Below are 18,025 nucleotides of genomic sequence, written 5' to 3' on the forward strand. Positions count from 1 at the left end.
ATATTTCTCCAAAGAAGATATACCGATGTCCGAACAGCATATTGAAAGATGCTCAACATCTCCAATCGTTAGAGAAATGCAGAGCAAAACTATAATGAGGTATCACCTTATGCCTATATGAGTGGTCACTGTTAAAAACAAAACAGAACACCAGAAAATAACAAGTGTTGACAAGGATGTGGAGAAAATTGGAACCCTTGTGCACTGTTGGTGGGAATATAAAATGGTGCAGCCTCAATGGAAAGCAGTATGGAGGTCCCTCAAAAAACTGAAAATAGAATTATATGACCCAGCAATACTACTTATGCATATAAGTTCAAAAGAATTGAAAGTGTGATTTCAAAGAAATGTTTGTACACCCACGTTCACTGTCACATTTTTGTAATAGCCAAGAGGTGAAAGCAGTTCCAGTGTTCATTATCAGATGAACAAATCAAGAAAATACAGTGTATACATATGTTGGAATATCATTCAGCCTTAAAGAAGGAAATCCTATTACTGGAACTTTGAGGACATTATGCTGAGTGAAATAAGTGAGTCAAGAGGACAAATTACTGTATAACCCTGAACAGTCAAATTCATAGAGAACATGGAATGGTTGTTGCCAAGGACCAAGAGGACAAAGTGATAAGGAGTTAGTGTTGAGTGGGTATAGTATTTCAGTTTTGCAAGATAAAAAAGTTCTAGAGGCCAGGTGCGGTGGTACATGCCTGTAATCCCGGCACTTTGTGAGGCCAAGGTGGGTGGATCACCTGAGCTCAGGAGTTTGAGATCACCCTGGCCAACATGGTGAAACCCTGTCTCTACTAAAAATACAAAAAATTTAGCTGGGTGTGGTGGTGCACACCTGTAATTCCAACTACTTGATAGGCTGAGGCAGGAGAATTGCTTGAACCTGGGAGGCAGAGGTTGTAGTGAGTTGAGATCACACCATTGCACTCCAGCCTGGGTGACAAGAGCAAGACTCCATCTCAGAAAAAAAAAAGTTCTAGAGAGTTTTTTACACAACAATGTGAAACAGTTGATACTACTCAACTGTACACGTAAATATTGTTGGGGTTTTATATTGTATGGTTTGACCACAATTAAATATTTTTTAATATTGAAAAGATACCTGCACTCCCATGTTTATTGCAGCACTATTCTTGATTGTCGAGATTTAGTAGCAACCAAAGTATCTATCGACGGATGAATGGATAGAGAAAAGTTAGTACATATAGGCAATGGAGTACTGTTCAACCATAAAAAAAAATGAGATCCTGTCATTTGCAACAATATGAATGGAACTGCAGGACATCATGTTAAGTGAAGTTAGCCAGGCACAGAAAGACAAACTTCACATGTTCCCACTCGTTTGTAAGAGCTGAAAGTTAAAACAGTTGAACTCACAGAGACAGAGAATAGAATGATGGTTACCAGTAGCTGGGAAGGGTGGTAGAGATGGGGAGCAGGGGGAAAGTAGGGATGGGTTAATGGGTACAAAAATATAGGTAGATAGAATGAATAAGATCTAGTATTTGGTAGCACAACAGGGTGAGTAGTCAACAATAATGTACATTTAAAAATAACTAAAAGGCCAGGCATGGTGGCTCACGCTTGTAGTCCCAGCACTTTGGGAAGCCAAGGCGGCCAGATCACCTGAGGTTGGGAGTTCAAGACCAGCCTGGCCAACATGGAAAAACCCCGTTTCTCCTAAAACTACAAAATTAGCCAGGCATGGTGGTACATGCCTGTAATCCCAGCTAATCAGGAGGCTGAGGCAGGAGAATCGCTTGAACCCAGGAGGCGGAGGTTGTGGTGAGCCAAGATTGTGCCACTGCACTCCAGCCTGGGCAACAAGAGCAAAACTCCATCTCTAAATAAATAAATAAGTATAATTGGAATGTTTTAGCACAAAGAAATGATAAATGCTGAGGTGATGTGTAGCCCATTTCCTCTGACGTGATGATTACGCATTATATGCCTGTATCAGAATGTTTCATGTACTCTATAAATGTTACATACCTACTATATACTCATAAAAATTTTAAAAAATATTTTTAAGTAAACAAAATAGTGGAAATGAAAATAATTACAATATAGTAGTATCAGTCACCATGGAAAGTCAATAGGATAGGAGGGAGTTTTAAAAAGGAGAAGAAATTTAAGGGCCAGTGTAGTTTCCATAGTTGCTGTTAAATCAGATGGCCAGGTCATATGGTGGTCCAAGTGTTCAGAAAGTTTTTATTCTTGTCACTAGGCCAACTAAATACCACATCCTCACTTGTTCCCTAAATATTAGCAGGGCTGTCTTAGAAGGGCTCCTCCTTCTTTCTTTAGAATGTTACTTAACTACATTAAGTTAAGACTATAGGAAGAGAAAACAGTTCCCCTTTTCCTTTTCATATCCACTAGTCAGTCCTGGAGAAACAAGTATTCGGTTCTCCTCAGTAATGCAGCCTAGTTACATCTTCATAGTAACAAATGCAGAATTCACATTTTGTTTCTGTTGCTAACCAGGACCTCCCAACTTATTTATCATCATCTTTTTTTTTTTGATGCTATGGGTTGAATTATATCCCCCAAAATTAATATATTGAAGCCCCAGTCCCCAACATGACAGTATTTGGATATGTGGCCTTTGGGAGATAATTAGGCTTAGATGAAGACATGAGGGCGGGACCCTCATGATTGGATTAGTTCCCTCATAGAAGGACACCAGAGCATGCTTGCTCTCTCACTTTCTTGCCTTCCACCATGTGAAGACAAAGGAAGAAAGCACCCATTTGCAAGCTCAGAACAGGGCCCTCAGCAGAACCTGACCACGCTAACACCTCCATCTCTTATTTCCAGCCTCTAGAATTGTGACAACCAAATTTCTGTCATTTAAGCCACCCAGTCTCTGGTTATCTTGTTATAACAGACTAAAGATACTTGGGCCAAGCTGAGATTCTTGGTTTCTCTCTATCAATTCTGTTATTTAACAATTTGTCTAATAACCTTTTCAGAGATATAGATATCTTAATTCCTGAGTAATTTCCATTTTGGATAAAATTTTTTTATTGAGTTCTTCTTTTCTGGACACTGTACAGAGTAATTGTCTTAGTTCAGGCTGCTATATAAAATATGTCAGAAACTGTGTAGCTTAAATCTCAAAGTTCTGGAGCCTCAGAAATCTAAGATCAAGCTGCTAGCATATCTGGTGTCTGGTAAGGGTGCACTTCCTGATTTGCAGATGTCTGTCTTCTCATTTTATTCTTATATGGTGGAAAGTAGAGAGAGGAAGAAGCCTCTCAAGTATCTTCTTATAAGGGCACATCCCATTCATGAGGGTTTCAGCCTTATGACCTAATTTCCTCCCAAAGACTCCACCTTCAAATATCATCCCACTGGCGAATAGGCTTCAATACATAAATTTTGGGAGTATATAAACATTTAGACCATAGCATTGCTTTGCATACATTAATTCATTTTAACTTTACTACAGCCGTATGAAGCAGGCATTCATATTTGTGTTTTACAGCTGAGAAAATGAGGACCAGGAAGCTTATATAATTTGCCTGAGATGATGCAGTTTATAAGCTGCAAAACTGGGGTGTTCACTAATTTTTTAGGCTCCATAACACACACTTTTAACCCCACTGCACTTTACTATTTCACTGTTTTCTTAGTTCTCGCTCTTTTTTTTTTTCTTTCTCCAAGGCTGACAGTGCTAAATTTCTTGTATTGCTTCTATACCATTTGTATTTTGACCTACGTCCCTTTAATTGGCGTTTGGCGGGGGTGTAGGGGGACAACGTGGGACAGATGACAGCACAGTCAGCAACAGAAAAAAATTGAAAGTTACTGTCTAAAGGAAGAGGAAGGCCTGTTTTCCGGCTTTACTTGTGAATTGTGGGTGATGATCAACTGGTAAAACATTGGTTCCCAATAGGGAGCTCTAGGACTGTGTTTGCAAAGTTGAGATTTTCAGATATATATAAGAAAGTAATTCCTCAGTATTGTAATTGGCTACATTGGGACATGTTAGCTTAGAAAAATTTAGACATTCTACATTTTCTTTAAGGGCAAAAGTTAGAGGTCTGGTAGTTGTGGGGTAAGCTATATATGGTTGATGTGCGATGCCTCTCTCTTATTTCTCTGTATTTTCTCTATTTAAACCTGGAAATGGTACATCTCCTAGAAGACATACTAGAGGAATAATTCTTATACTTTTTAGTCTCAAGACTGCTTTATACTCTTATTAATTTTTTTTTTTTGCAAGAGGAAGTGGTCATTTAATAAATAACCATGTGGAAGAGGGTGTGCTACCATTCAGAACACCCCGACGGGTCACAGAATGTTCCAGAGCAGAAAGGCGCTGGGGATGCCCTGGCTGTCTGCCATCTCTGGCAGCACACCACTGTTCCAATCATTCAGCCCATTGTGTCCCTACTGGTCGCTGAAGTCGCCTCAGCTGAATGATACTGGGGGTGGGTGGTGGAAGGAGAATGCTGGGAGGGAGTGACACTTGGCGATCCAAGACAGAGGTATCAGGACCCAAAATAAATCATGTTGAATGCCCTATGAAAACAGTGACCCCCTTTATATTCTTAAAAAATATTTAGGAGCTTTTGTGTATGTGAGTTATTTCTATCATTATTTACTTTATTAAGAATTAAAGCTGAAATGATACTAAACCTATTGCATGTTAACAAATTATTTTATGAAAAATAATTATGTCTTAAAAAATTATTTTTCATTTTCTAAATGTAAATGTCTTGAATGTCTGGCTTAATAGGAGACAGCTGGATTCTCATATCTTTTGTCTTCATTCTGTTGTGATGGTTTTTGGGTTGGCACATAACGATGAAAATCTGGCTTCATAAAGACATGTAGTTGAAAGGCAGAATTATATTAATGGCTTTTTTAGGTAATAATGGTGGACGTTCTTCTTTGATACTGTATCAAATGGAACCAATGACGCTTTCTTTGTTTTGTTGTTTTTTTGAGACAGTCTTGCTCTGTCGCCCAGGCTGGAATGCAGTGTCGCCATCTCAGCTCACTGCAAGCTCCGCCTCCCGGGTTCATGCCATTCTCCTGCCTCAGCCTCCCGAGTAGCTGGGACTACAGGCGCCCACCACTACGCCTGGCTAATGTTTTGTATTTTTAGTAGAGACAAGGGTTCCCCATGTTAGCCAGGATGATCTCGATCTCCTGACCTTGTGATGCGCCCATCTCTGCCTCCCAAAGTGTTGGGATTACAGCATGAGCCACCGCACCCTGCCGGCACTTTCTTACAGGTCTAGGATCTGAAACTCTTTTTTTTTTTTGAGACGGAGTCTCGCTGTGTTGCCCAGGCTGGAGTGCAGTGTTGCAATCGCGGCTCACTGTAAGCTGTGCCTCCTGGGTTCACGCCATTATCCTGCCTCAGCCTCCCAAGTAGCTGGGACTACAAGTGCCTGCCACCACACCTGGCTAATTTTTTGTATTTTTAGTAGAGACGGAGTTTCACTACGTTAGCCAGGATGGTCTCGATCTCCTGACCTTGTGATCTGCCTGTCTCGGCCTCCTGAAGTGCTGGGATTACATAGGCATGAGCCACGGCTCCTGGCCTCTGAAACATTTTTATACTGTGTTACAGTAACATTCATTTCATTGGTCTTACACTTCAAATGGATCTTTTAGTCATGCATGATTTTGTAATATCATGTATTTTAGTTGTGTAGATATTCCAAATGTTATCACTTCCTGCAGTATCAAATATTACATTTGTTAGTATCACCACCATTTATCAGAAGAGTCTTAGGTTATAGGGTAGATGCAAGTTTTTTTAAATTCTAATTTTTGTTTGAAAGCTCAAATTTTATTATTGACAACACTGTCAGTTGTTTACCCTAAAGTGACAGGCGTACTTTGTTTATTTTTGAAAAACTGTTTGTACAGTATACACAAATGTAAATAATCATGTTTACCATTTGCTTTTTCAGTTAAAATGTTATTCCACAGAGTAAAAAGACTAGTTCAGTTCACAGCTATGCTTTTCTTCCAACAATGATGGTACTTTGATACACAGCAAAAATGCTTCATGTGTACTTCCTGTTTTGTCGCACAGAACGTTAAAAAGACATGTGCTTGTCCAGGCGCAGTGGCTCACGCCTAAAATCGCAGCACTTTGGGAGGCTGAGGCAGGTGAATCACCTGAGGTCAGAGTTTGAAACCAGCCTGACCAACCAGTGAAACCCCATCTCTACTAAAAAATACAAAAAATTAGCCAGGGATGGTGGCAGGCGCCTGTAATCCCAGCTACGTGGGAGACTGAGGCAGGAGAATCGCTTGAACCTGGGAGGCGGAATTTGTAGTGAACTGAGATCGTGCCATTGCACTCCAGCCTAGGCGACAAGAGCGAGACTACATCTCAAAAAAAAAAAGACACATACTTATGGGTCAGATTTAACAAAATCAGTATGTGTTTTATTTTTATTTTAGTTTTGTTTATTATGGCTCTTTTAAAAAAAAATAATTTTTTTTTTTACGATGGAATTTCGCTCTCATTGCCCAGGATGGAGTGCAGTGGCGCGATCTTGGCATGATCTCGGCTCACTGCAACCTCTGCCTCCCAGGTTCAAACGATTCTCCAGCCTCAGCCTCCCAAGTAGCTGGGATTACAGGTGCCTGCCACGATGCCCAGCTAATTTTGAAAATATTTTTGGTAGAGATGGGGTTTCACCATGTTGGCAAGGCTAGTTTTGAACTCCTGACCTCAAGTGATCCACCCGCCTCAGCCTCCCAAAGTGGAAGGATTACAGGCATGAGCCACCTCGCCCAGCCCGTTTATTATGATTCTTAAGTAAAACCATTTTTTTTTTTTTAAATCATGTGTGGCAGTGAAGAATCCAATGACACTAGTACAGTTTGGGGTTACTGCCTTGATTTCTTCTAAGGCACCAGCCATTTGGCCCACTGTTGCTTTTGTACCATCAGTACAAATGTCAGTGTATTGAAAATGACAAAAAATATATTATTATGAAAATAAGTTTGAAATTGCAGACCACCTGAAATGGCCTCAGGGACTCCTAAGGGGCCCAGGGACCACACTTTGGGAATGACTACCCTGCAGAATTTTGTGCTTCCCAGTATTCACCAGGTTATCCTACTCTATCAGGTAGTTCAAGGGTGAAGATAATTAATCTTCAAAGGTTCTGTTAATATATCTAGAGTGACTAGAGGAAATTAGAATATCTCACTCATTAGGTATATTAGAATTTATCACTCATTAGAATTTAGAAATTAGAATTTCTCACTCATTAGGTATATTAATAGCTGCTATACTATATTCTTTTCCCTTTCTGCATCCAAGATAGGTGCTTTTCTGCTCTCTGAATCACTTAGGATGTGTGCCCAGATATCTTTCCTTAAACAAGTACCCGTAAGGAATTTATGAAACTTAATTATAAGAGGCTGGGTGTGGTGGCTCATGCCTGTAATTCCATCACTTTGGGAGGCCAAGGCAGGTGGATCACTTGAGGTCAGGAGTTCGAGACCATCCTGGCCAACATGGCGAAACTCCACCATCTCTACTAAAAATACAAAAATTAGCTGGGCACGGTGGCTTGTAATCCCACCTTCTCAGGAGGCTAAGGCACGAGAATCACTTGAACCCAGGAGGTGGAGGTTGTAGTGAGCCAAGATTGAGCCACTGTACCCCAGCCTGGGCAACAGAGTGAAACTCTGTCTCAAAAAAAAAAAAAAAAAAAAGGCTCACACATCTCTTTTCTGCCCTTGACTTACTGTTTTTAGAAAGGAATGAATGAGGCTAAATTGTCTTGTCCAAATGAATTTTCTACTTCTTCACAGACAGTTCTCTGACAATAGATCTCGTCACTACCAAATCCTTTAGCTCCAAGGTTGTTAACTCTGACAAGCTCCTGACAAATAGACTCCTGCATGAATGTGCTACCAGATTTTCTTCATTGTCTCCCAAGTCAACACTTATATACAGGATTCTTTAATAGATATATATGTGATACTGAGATTAGAATGTCTACCTCAGTAACTTTGATTCATCTTAAGCCATCAGATGTCTCTTGATATTTAGATAATAATCTAGTACTAAAGTACTGCAGGAGTTCAAAAACATTCATCACCCTTCATGTTAGTATAGTGGAGTTTATGACGTATCTGGGTCACAAAAATTGAATTTACACCATAAATGCTAATCTTAATACCTGTTTCCTTATGAGTGCAGCCACTTGGTGGAAAGACTTAACAGATTCATAGTAGGTTTTCTCCATTGAGGCCCTTGTTCAGTGTTCAGTGCTCTCAACACTAGTTCTCTGCTCAAACTTTCACACTTGACAAGAAGAAACAAAAGAAGAACAAGGTTCCAGACTTCAGGAGAGAGGCTTTTTTACCCAAATCACAAGATTGTAGTGGTTCCAGTATAAACTGATAAATGCTTGGTTTGTGTTATAGTCGTTGTGTCGTAGAGAAAAAATGATATACTTTTCAAGGCAAGTTTTATAATGTTATTCCTTTGACTGTAATGTACTTGATGTTTATGAGATCCTTTGTATTCTTGCCTCAGAGCTTAGCTGATGAACCTTAAATTCGTTCACACACACTTATGCCACTTATGCCACTTGTAAAGCTGATATCGCACTTGTTGAAGGACTTGTTAGTATTTAAACCCTCCAGTAGATAGAGCTGTTGTCCACCGAATCACTAACATGGGTCTTTCTTTTTCAGTTCTTTCTCTAAAGAGGTGTCATTTTGTTTAGAAAAAATAATGCCCTCTTCATTTGCATGGCACTTTATCATGTTTAGGGAATGTTTTTCTTCTTACATTTTTCTCATTTGATTTCCCAGAAAGATGTAGATATTTTCATCCTTTATTTATAAGAAAGGCAACCATGCTTGTCTTCATGCACAAGGTTGCTGGATAAAGAAGTTGAGCCACCTGACTCCTGATCTAGTGCTTTTAAACTAAGCTTTATCATGTTTAGGACAATGCCAAGCCTCTGCATACACTTCCCCAGTCATTAGCAGTCTAAGTGATAATGTTTTTAGTTATTCCTCCTACTGTGTCATTATGATTATGATTATGTCCTTATTTTAAGCATCCAGTTAAAGATACTGAAAGGCATTAGAAAATACTAGCAGCTAAGACTTTGCACTGAAAGGCTGAAGGCTACTATATTTCTCCAAATTTGTTGTCTCACTCATTTTGAGATACCCCAGCTAAAACATCCAATAACTTGCTGCACCTACTAGCAAGAATCATATGGCCTAATAATCACCACGTCAGCTTAATTTTTACCTCGAGAGGTCCTGCTGTGTTGTCAATTAGTAAGTAACAAAAACAATCCATTTACCTTTGAGTAAACTGGTTAGCTTTTGTTCATTCATTCAGTTACCAGACATGTAATGAATAATGCCTTGGGTGTGCCTCAAGCATTATTTATTTATAATGAGCTTGCTGAGAAATGGTCTATATTAGCAACAACAGTAATGATAATTAATACTTAATTAGCAGTACAGGCCCTGTTCTAAGAGTTATATACTTTACATCTGTCAACAACTGCTATAGGTTCCTCCTTATTTTTCTACTACAAAATTTATACTAAGCACCCTTCGGCTTGCCTCGTTGTTTCTTTAGTAGCAAAAGAAAGTATGGAAAAACTGCTTTGAAGAATAGAACATGCATCCTGTCAGCAGTTTGTGTGGTACATGCTATCTGGCAGTTTTTAGAAATGGAGATGGCATGATGGTATTCTCTGCTTTCTAAAGAGCAAGGACAAAGGATTAACCGTATTAGCAGATTACTGATGTTTTCAGGGATATATTTAGAGAAACACTGTGATTATTTTTACCATTAACCTTTCCATGTGTAACTACATTTCCTTTCTCTGCTTCTCCACTTCCCATTAAGAGTTTGATTTCTAATCTAAAAGATTTTATTGGTTTGTCCATAGCACTAAGTTAAGAATAAGAACACAGTCTATAATTCTTCTCTTTGATTCAAATAAATAGTATTAAAAATCATATATTTTTAGGTAACTGAATGTGAGATATTTCTGTCACTTCTGGTGAAATTTCTGGATGCAGATAAACCACAGTGGCTACGAGCTGTTGCAGTGGAATCAATACACAGATTCTGTGTGCAACCTCAACTATTAAGGTAAAACCTTAGCAATAGTTTGTTAAATAGATAGGTTAATGTTTATTAACCTGTAAAGTAACCTATAATAGGTTAATAAACTAGTCAGAAGACTTTTGGTATTTATTCCCAATATTAGTGATTTCTAAACAAAGAAAATAGGATATTGTATCTATAAGGAGGGATAGGGTGTGTAGATGTGGAAAAGAGCTGTGAGGTAAACACATGGTGAGTGATAGACATCAGTCTGAATTTACTGATTTAATATAGCCAAAATAATTTTTTTTAGAACTGTGACTTCTTTCTGAACCTTTGTCCTAAATTAGTAAAATCATTCAGGTGTAATGAAGAATTTTTGAGTATAGCTTGGTAACTCTTCCAGTAATATCACTTGCTATAAAAAGGTTTAAAATTTTTAATAGATTCAAATGTTTTTCCCAAAAACATTTTAAATTATTTTACAGGTCATTTTGTCAGTCCTATGATATGAAACAGCATTCTACCAAGGTTTTTCGTGATATTGTAAATGCACTGGGATCTTTTATACAGTCCTTGTTTCTTGTCCCCCCTACTGGAAATCCTGCTACAAGCAACCAAGCTGGTAAAAACATATTCATAATTTTCTTTCTTATATTCTGCCATAAGTTACAGTATTGACCATTCTGAGAGGATATTATGAAATTCTGTGACTAGAGAAATGTGGGTTACCTAAATATGTTGGTAGTAAAGAATTGCACCTAAAGAATAATCTGATCTCACTGAAGCAGTTGTGTTTTTTTTCCAAAATAGATTTTCTTCTCTGACATACTTTCAGTTTCTCTGATCACATAAGAACAAAAGTTTAGATGCTAATCTTCATTTTAAAAGAATCTATTTGATGACTCCCTTTGAAGAGTCTAGATGGTTACCGCCTCAGGAAGACTTAGTCCCTCTCTTAAAGGAGTTAACATGGTTGGAGTTTGTTTGGGAATCTATATGGTTTATTGTTTCCCTTTACCTTCCTTCTCTTCCACTTTGTACTGAGTGATGGTTTTGTATACTTTATTGCCACTTCTGATAAAAAGTGGTTTAATTAAAGATATGCTAAACATTTATCAGTATTTTTACTTCCAATAGTAGCTTTTATTTTAGAAAGGGAAATGGTATTTTAGGGAAATAGGAAGACTCTCTGATAGACAAAATAGCACTGATAAATTTCATTTATTTCTGCAGTACCCATTCTGATAGTACAGGACATTTTTTTAAAGATTGGCCAGGTATTTGAATATTACTGATTTGTAGTCAAGTAGTAAAGTAATATCTTTCCTTTTTTTCCCTTCTTCTCTAACAGGAAACAATAATTTAGGTGGCTCAGTCTCAGCACCAGCTAACTCAGGAATGGTGGGGATTGGTGGAGGTGTTACTTTGCTGCCAGCATTTGAATATAGGGGAACCTGGATACCTATTCTGACAATCACAGTTCAAGGCAGTGCTAAAGCCACCTAGTAAGTAGTAGTAGCATTATTTTATAAAGAATTATATTGTTGGGAGTGATATTTAACCTAAAATGCTTCTCTCTGTATTATATTTTAAATTTTAGATCCAGTATTTCTAATGTATTTTAGAGCTCATTTTCTTTTGTCATAGTATGAAAATTGTATCTAGGACTGGATTTTATCTGTTTTCTTTATTAGTTTGTAGACTAACAGCATTACAAAATAAAATATGATTTCTTTACATATGGACCTATTAGCTTTCCTATACAGCTTTTTGGTTTAAGTATATTAATTAGTTTCAGACCACTTGGGCTTAGGTCGTCTAGTATTAGCTGAGTTACTTTCAGCAAATTAATCTTTTTTTTCTTTTCTTTTCTTTTTTTACCTCATTTCTCTCATCTATACAATGGAAGTAGTGATATATCTAATTTTCAGAATTCTATATGTAAGAAAAGTTATTTTAAGTGCTTATCTAATCATATTCTTAGGGTTTAACACATGGAAATTTTAGTTTTTAATTAATTAAAAGTGTTTAATGGATTCCATATCTGTTATTTTTAAATTGTTTGTCATTAGCCATTTCAGTTTAACAAATGCATACTCAATAATGTATTACTGATTTTTTCTTAAGTCTTAATGAAATACAGAAATAAGGCAATCAATACTACATGGATTTAACATTGCTCCAGTTACTATGAGGCAGTTATAGATGTATTTTAGTAATTGATATGTATAATTAAAACTATCCTTGGCTGGGTACGGTGACTCAAGCCTGTAATCCCAGCACTTTGGGAGGCCGATGTGGGCAGAACATTGAGGTCAGGAGTTTGAGACCAGCCTGGCCAACGTGGTGAAACCCCACCTCTACTAAAAATACAATACAAAAATGAGCTGCTTCGTGGTGTGCGCCTGTAATCCCAGCTACTTGGGAAGCTGAGACACCAGAATCGCTCGAACCTAGGAGGCAGAGGTTGCCGTGAGCCGAGATCATGCCACTGCACTCCAGCCTGGGTGACAGAGCGAGACTATGTCTAAAAATAAAATAAAACTATCCTTATGACATAAATCAAGACTTAATGCGATACAGACTCAGGAGGCTGAGGCAGGAGAATCACTTTAGTTCAGGAGTTGGAGTATCGCCTGGGTAACCGCGAATCCCCATCTCTTAAAAAAAATAGAAATGAAACAGAATCTTTGACTAGTTAAAATCATCACTTTCTCTGGTATGTCAGTCTGTACTGTATCATCCTAGGTATATTTTACCTTGCAGCTTTATTTTGCCTAAAATTATAAAAGAATAGAGTCATAGAAGACTGAAATATTTTAATTAAAAGTCATTGTTATTTTTGGTCATTTATATTAAAACTACTTAGTATTTTATAGGCTTTGCCTTGTACAAAAGGTAATGACTCAAGTTGTAAAAGAATCAGATATCTAGCGCTAAAGGAGACATTAATTATCTAGTTCACCGTCTCACCTCATTTTGTAATCTGAACAAACACCAACACAGAAGAAAATTTTTGCTTCATAGAGCTTACACTTCAGTGAGTGAGACGGTAAATAAATAAATACACGAGTAAATATATAATATAACCTTGGGGTAGTGGTTAACTTGAAGATAAAGCAAGTTAAGAGGATAGAGAATGACCAAGGAGAAGATGGGGGCAGAAAGGGTCTCCGTGAGGAGATAATACTGAGCAGACACAGAAAGGGAGGGAGTGAAAATGTGTGCTTGAGGAAGAAAAACAATAGCAACAAGCCACAAAATAATAAATACTTGTCTGGGTTGTAGAACTTCTTTTGAAAATTTATTAGTAAAAGCCTACAAACAAATTGTTTATTAATACTGGATTTTAATTCTGCTACTAAATACTGTGATTTTGAGTTTAGCACCTGATTTCACTTGACATTAATTTTCTTATCTTTAAGACAAGATTAGGACTGAATCTCTAAAGGAACATATGCGTATATATTTTTTTAGTACTGTACATACTGAAATTGCTTGATTCTGAAATAATAAATGGCCAGAAAATATTGGGTGTTCTTTTGTACATGGGTTAGTGTGTTCACATTGGAGCTTAACCGTTGAATTGGCATCTTTTATTCATTCATTGTGAGGTTCAATATAAAATGATTTCACTATTTTCTTTGAAGGCATATGTATAAATCTTGATTGTGCATTCTGTTCTTTTATTGACTGCTTGAGTATAATTTGAAAACTTAAGTGATAGATAGATAGAAGTAGTTTTGACATAAGTATTCGTGGCATATTCTTTTATATGTATTACACTACAGATCCCTTCAAAGTTGGACTTGTGACAGTTTTTGCAATTTGAGCTTAAGTTTAAAATGTTTAAACAGATAAATTACATTTTATCTCAAAGTGGAATTTATGCAGTAATTCTAATAAAGTAGCACTGAAAAAGTGAGGTAAGAAAGTACGTGTTTTCTTTTAGGTTTATGGTATAAATAAAAAGTATAAATTACCTTTTCTCTTAACTGTTCTAGTGCTTAAAGTCTGTGCCATAGAATTGGAGAATTGGAGTTTCCGATGTTTTGGATTATTTTGTGTTTTAGATACATTTTCCCAATAGATCACATATTCTTTGAGAATAGGAATTTGTCTAACGAGATGCTTAACACTGATTTATTTAGGATGTGGCTCTCAAAGACTAATTGGTCTGGGAAAGATTAAAGCCGTAAGCTCTATCTCCTCATTTGAGCTTAAGTTTCTTTCTTTTTTTTTTTTTTTAACTTTCCTTTTACGTTTGGGGGTACATGTGAAGGTTTGTTAAATAGGTAAATGTGTCATGGGGATTTGTTGTATGTATTGTTTCATCACCCAGATGTTAACCCCAGTACCCGACAGTTACCTTTTTTGCTCTTTCTCTTCCCACCCGCCCCCCTCAAGGAGACCTCAGTGTCTGGTGTTTCCTTCTTTGTGTTCATAAATTCTTATCATTTAGCCCCATTTATAAGTGTGAACGTGCAGTATTTGGTTTTCTGTTCCTGCATTAGTTTGCTAATAGCCTCCAACTCTAGAGCTTAAATTTCGTGATCAATAATGTAAATATATTTCTAATGATTACATAAATTTTTAAAAGCTCAAGAGTTGATGCCTTAATGGTAGGCTTTAGTGTCAATCAGATGAGTTTAAAAACTACTGATTAATAACTGTCATATTAGTCCTCAGTTTTATTATCTGTGTCTCTTAGGGTTTTTGTGAGGAGTTAAATGAGATAGTACATATTTAAAAAGTAGAGTCCCAGGCTAAGAGTGTTTGCTCAATGAATGATCACTGTATATAGATGTTCTTATTATGTTTTTTTTAAATTTAGCATTTCTTTATTAATTACCTACCTTGATGATTCAGAAACTTTAAGATATTGAGGTAGGACATTTTCTTAGCTTTTTTATTGTAATCTTTAGTAATTTCAATTTTACTTTCGAGATAATTCATATGCCATGAAATTCACCCTTTTACAGTGTACAATTCATGTTTCATTATGTTACAAAGTTGTACAACCGTTACCACTATCTAATTCCAGAAAGTTTTCATCACCCCTAAAAGAAACCTCATACCCATTAGCAGTCATTTCCCAATCCCCCTTCTTCTAGCCCCTTAGCAACCACTAATCTGCTTTCTGCATCTATTGATTTGCCAATTCTGGATATTTCATATAAATGGAATCACACAAATGTTCTTTTGTTTTTTTTTTCAATAGATACGTAATAAATGTACATATTTTCAGGGTAAATGTGATATTTTGATACATTTATATAATGTGTAGTGATCAAATCAGGGTAATTTTGTTATCACCCCTAACATTTATCTTTATGGTGGGAACATTTGAATTCTTGTGTTCCGGCTATTTTAAAATATGCAATAGATTATTGTTAACTATAGTTACCCTACTGAACTGTTAGATGCTAAATTTTATTCCTGTCTGTATAACTGTATTTTTGTACCTATTAACCTCTCTTTACTCCCAAACCTCCACCCTTCCTGGCCCCTGGAAACCACCAATCTGCTTTCTCGTTTAATGAGATCCACTTTTTTAGCTCCCATATCAGCATAATGTTTCTTTGTTTTGTTTTGTTTCTGTTTTGTTTTTTTTTTTGAGATGGAGTCTTGCTCTGTCGCCCATGCTGGAGTGCAGTGGCATGATCTTGGCTCACTGCAAGCTCTGCCTCCCAGGTTCACACCATTCTCCTGCCTCAGCCTCCCGAGTAGCTGGGACTACAGGCGCCCGCCACCATGCCTGACTAATTTTTTGTATTTTTTGGTAGAGATGGGTTTCACCGTGTTGGCCAGGATGGTTTCGATCTCCTGACCTCGTGATCTGCCTACCTTGGCCTCCCAAAGTGCTGGGATTACAGGCATGAGCCACCACGCCCAGCCCAGCATAATGTTTTGAAGTTTCATTTGTGTTGAGAATGTGTTCTTACTTTGTTCCTTTATATGTCTGAATAATATTCCAATATATGGAATTGCTTTTTTAAATCAATTGATGCATATTGGGTTATTTTCACTTTTGTTTATTATGAATAATACTGCTATGACCTTTTGTCTACAAGGTTTTGCATAGACATGTGTTTTCATTTCTGTTGGGTATACAACTAGTAGTGGAATTGCTGGGTAATATGGTCACTCTATGTTTAAATTTTTGAGGAAGTACCAAGTTCTTTTTCCAAGCAACTATACCGTTTTACATTCCTACCAACAGTGTGTGAGAGTTTAGATATCTCCACATCCTCAGCAATACTTGTTAATCTTTTTTATCATAGTCATCCCAGTGAGTATGAAATGATATCTTACCATGCTTTGATTATACTGTATTCCCTAATGACTGGCGACTGTTTGTGTGCCTCTTGGCCATTTATATATTATGTTGGGCAAAATGTCTGTTCAGATTCGTTGCTCCTTTGTAATTGGATTGTCTTTTTCTTATTTAATTTTAGGAGTTATATATTCTGGATGCCTGCCTCTTATCAGATATGTGATTTGCAAAAGTTTTCTTTCATTCTGTGGGTCTTTTCATTTTCTTGATTGCTGCTTTTTGAAGTACAATTGTTTTTAACTTTGACGAATCTAATTTATCAATTTTTTCCTTTGTTGCTTGTGCTTTTGGTGTTATATCTAACAAACCTTTGCCTAATCTGAGGTCATGAGGATTTTTACCTATGTTTTCTTCTAAGAGTTTTATAATTTTAGCTCTTACATTTAGATCATTGATTCATTTTGGAGTTAATTTTGTATATGGTGTGAGATAGGGGTCCAACATCACTCTTCTGCATGTGAATATCCATTGTTCCAGAATCATTAGTTCTTTATCAATTGAATTACTCTCTCTTCTGGGGATTATTTTGCCAGATATCAATTTTAAGAGGTTTAGAACCATAGTTCACTATCTGCCATGATTTAAAACAGATGTATTGTCCTTCCTTCTGAAAACTTTCTCCTATGGGGTAAAAAATTACTCTGCAGTTTGAACTTGACACACTGATGCTCTTATTCTCACCTTGTTGGCAGATTTGTATTTGAAATGATAGGTGAGCTGGGTATCTCACAGTGTGAAAAGCATCTTCCTCTTTATAGGAGTGATTTGATTTGATGACATCTTATTTTTAAAGCACAAGTCAGAGTTTGAGAAGTTTTATAATCGTATCATATTTTGCATATCAGTCTTAATTTTTCTAATATCTAATATTTAATGAAAATGTTGGCACAACTCAGGAGAACGAGAAGTAAATTATTAAAATAATTAGTTATGCCAGTGGTCAGGCCTTAATTTTTCAAATCAGGTTTTTAGAATACCATGAAGAGATCCCTTCCCTAAATGAAATAAATTTGGTAATGTCGCTTTATTTTTTGCTATTCTGTTAATCTTAATTTCTATAGTCTATAAATTGTAGAAAATAGTTTTATGTATTTTTTTGTTGTGGCTTCTCATTAGTATTCTATATTTTTCATAATTTCAGCTTAGAAATGTTGGACAAAGTTGAGCCTCCAACTATACCTGAAGGTTACGCCATGTCTGTGGCATTCCATTGTTTGCTAGACCTTGTTCGTGGAATCACAAGTATGATTGAAGGAGAGTTAGGAGAGGTTGAAACAGAATGTCAAACCACCACTGAAGAAGCTTCTTCACCAACACAGTCGTCAGAACAGCAGGATTTACAGTCAACATCAGACCAAATGGATAAGGAAATTGGTATGAGTCTGTATTTTTAATTTTTATTGGAAAAAATTTGAAATTTACTGAGAATTTGCAAAAATTGTAGTTTCTATAAGTCTTTCACCCTGATTTCTCAAGTGTTAACCACTTTCCCACATTTACCTTACCATTTTCTTAAATTATATACATGTGACTATACTTTTTTCTGACCTATTTATAGAATAAGTTGCAGACATGAAGCCATATTACTACAC

At 36.7% G+C, this 18,025-nt stretch overlaps 1 protein-coding gene across 10 annotated transcripts in view; it reads left to right on the forward strand.

Annotated features, from left to right (window-relative positions):
• MON2 (MON2 homolog, regulator of endosome-to-Golgi trafficking) overlaps positions 1-18,025 on the forward strand; it is a 132,009-nt gene that overhangs the window by 48,134 nt on the left and 65,850 nt on the right. For 9 of the 10 annotated variants that reach the window (XR_012420431.1, XM_065524517.2, XM_065524519.2 and 6 more), the window contains 4 exons: positions 10,014-10,138; positions 10,582-10,718; positions 11,448-11,601; positions 17,575-17,807. Coding sequence is in view for 8 of the 10 variants with exons in the window: in XM_065524517.2 (XP_065380589.1) it covers positions 10,014-10,138; positions 10,582-10,718; positions 11,448-11,601; positions 17,575-17,807 (649 nt within the window). In the remaining 2 variants the exon portion in view is untranslated. Of the gene's footprint in view, positions 1-10,013; positions 10,139-10,581; positions 10,719-11,447; positions 11,602-17,574; positions 17,808-18,025 lie in introns of those variants that run through there. The other variant, XM_074007330.1, reaches the window with a different exon arrangement.

This window comes from Macaca fascicularis, chromosome 11 (genome assembly GCF_037993035.2).
Source record: "Macaca fascicularis isolate 582-1 chromosome 11, T2T-MFA8v1.1".
Classification (NCBI taxonomy): domain Eukaryota; kingdom Metazoa; phylum Chordata; class Mammalia; order Primates; family Cercopithecidae; genus Macaca; species Macaca fascicularis.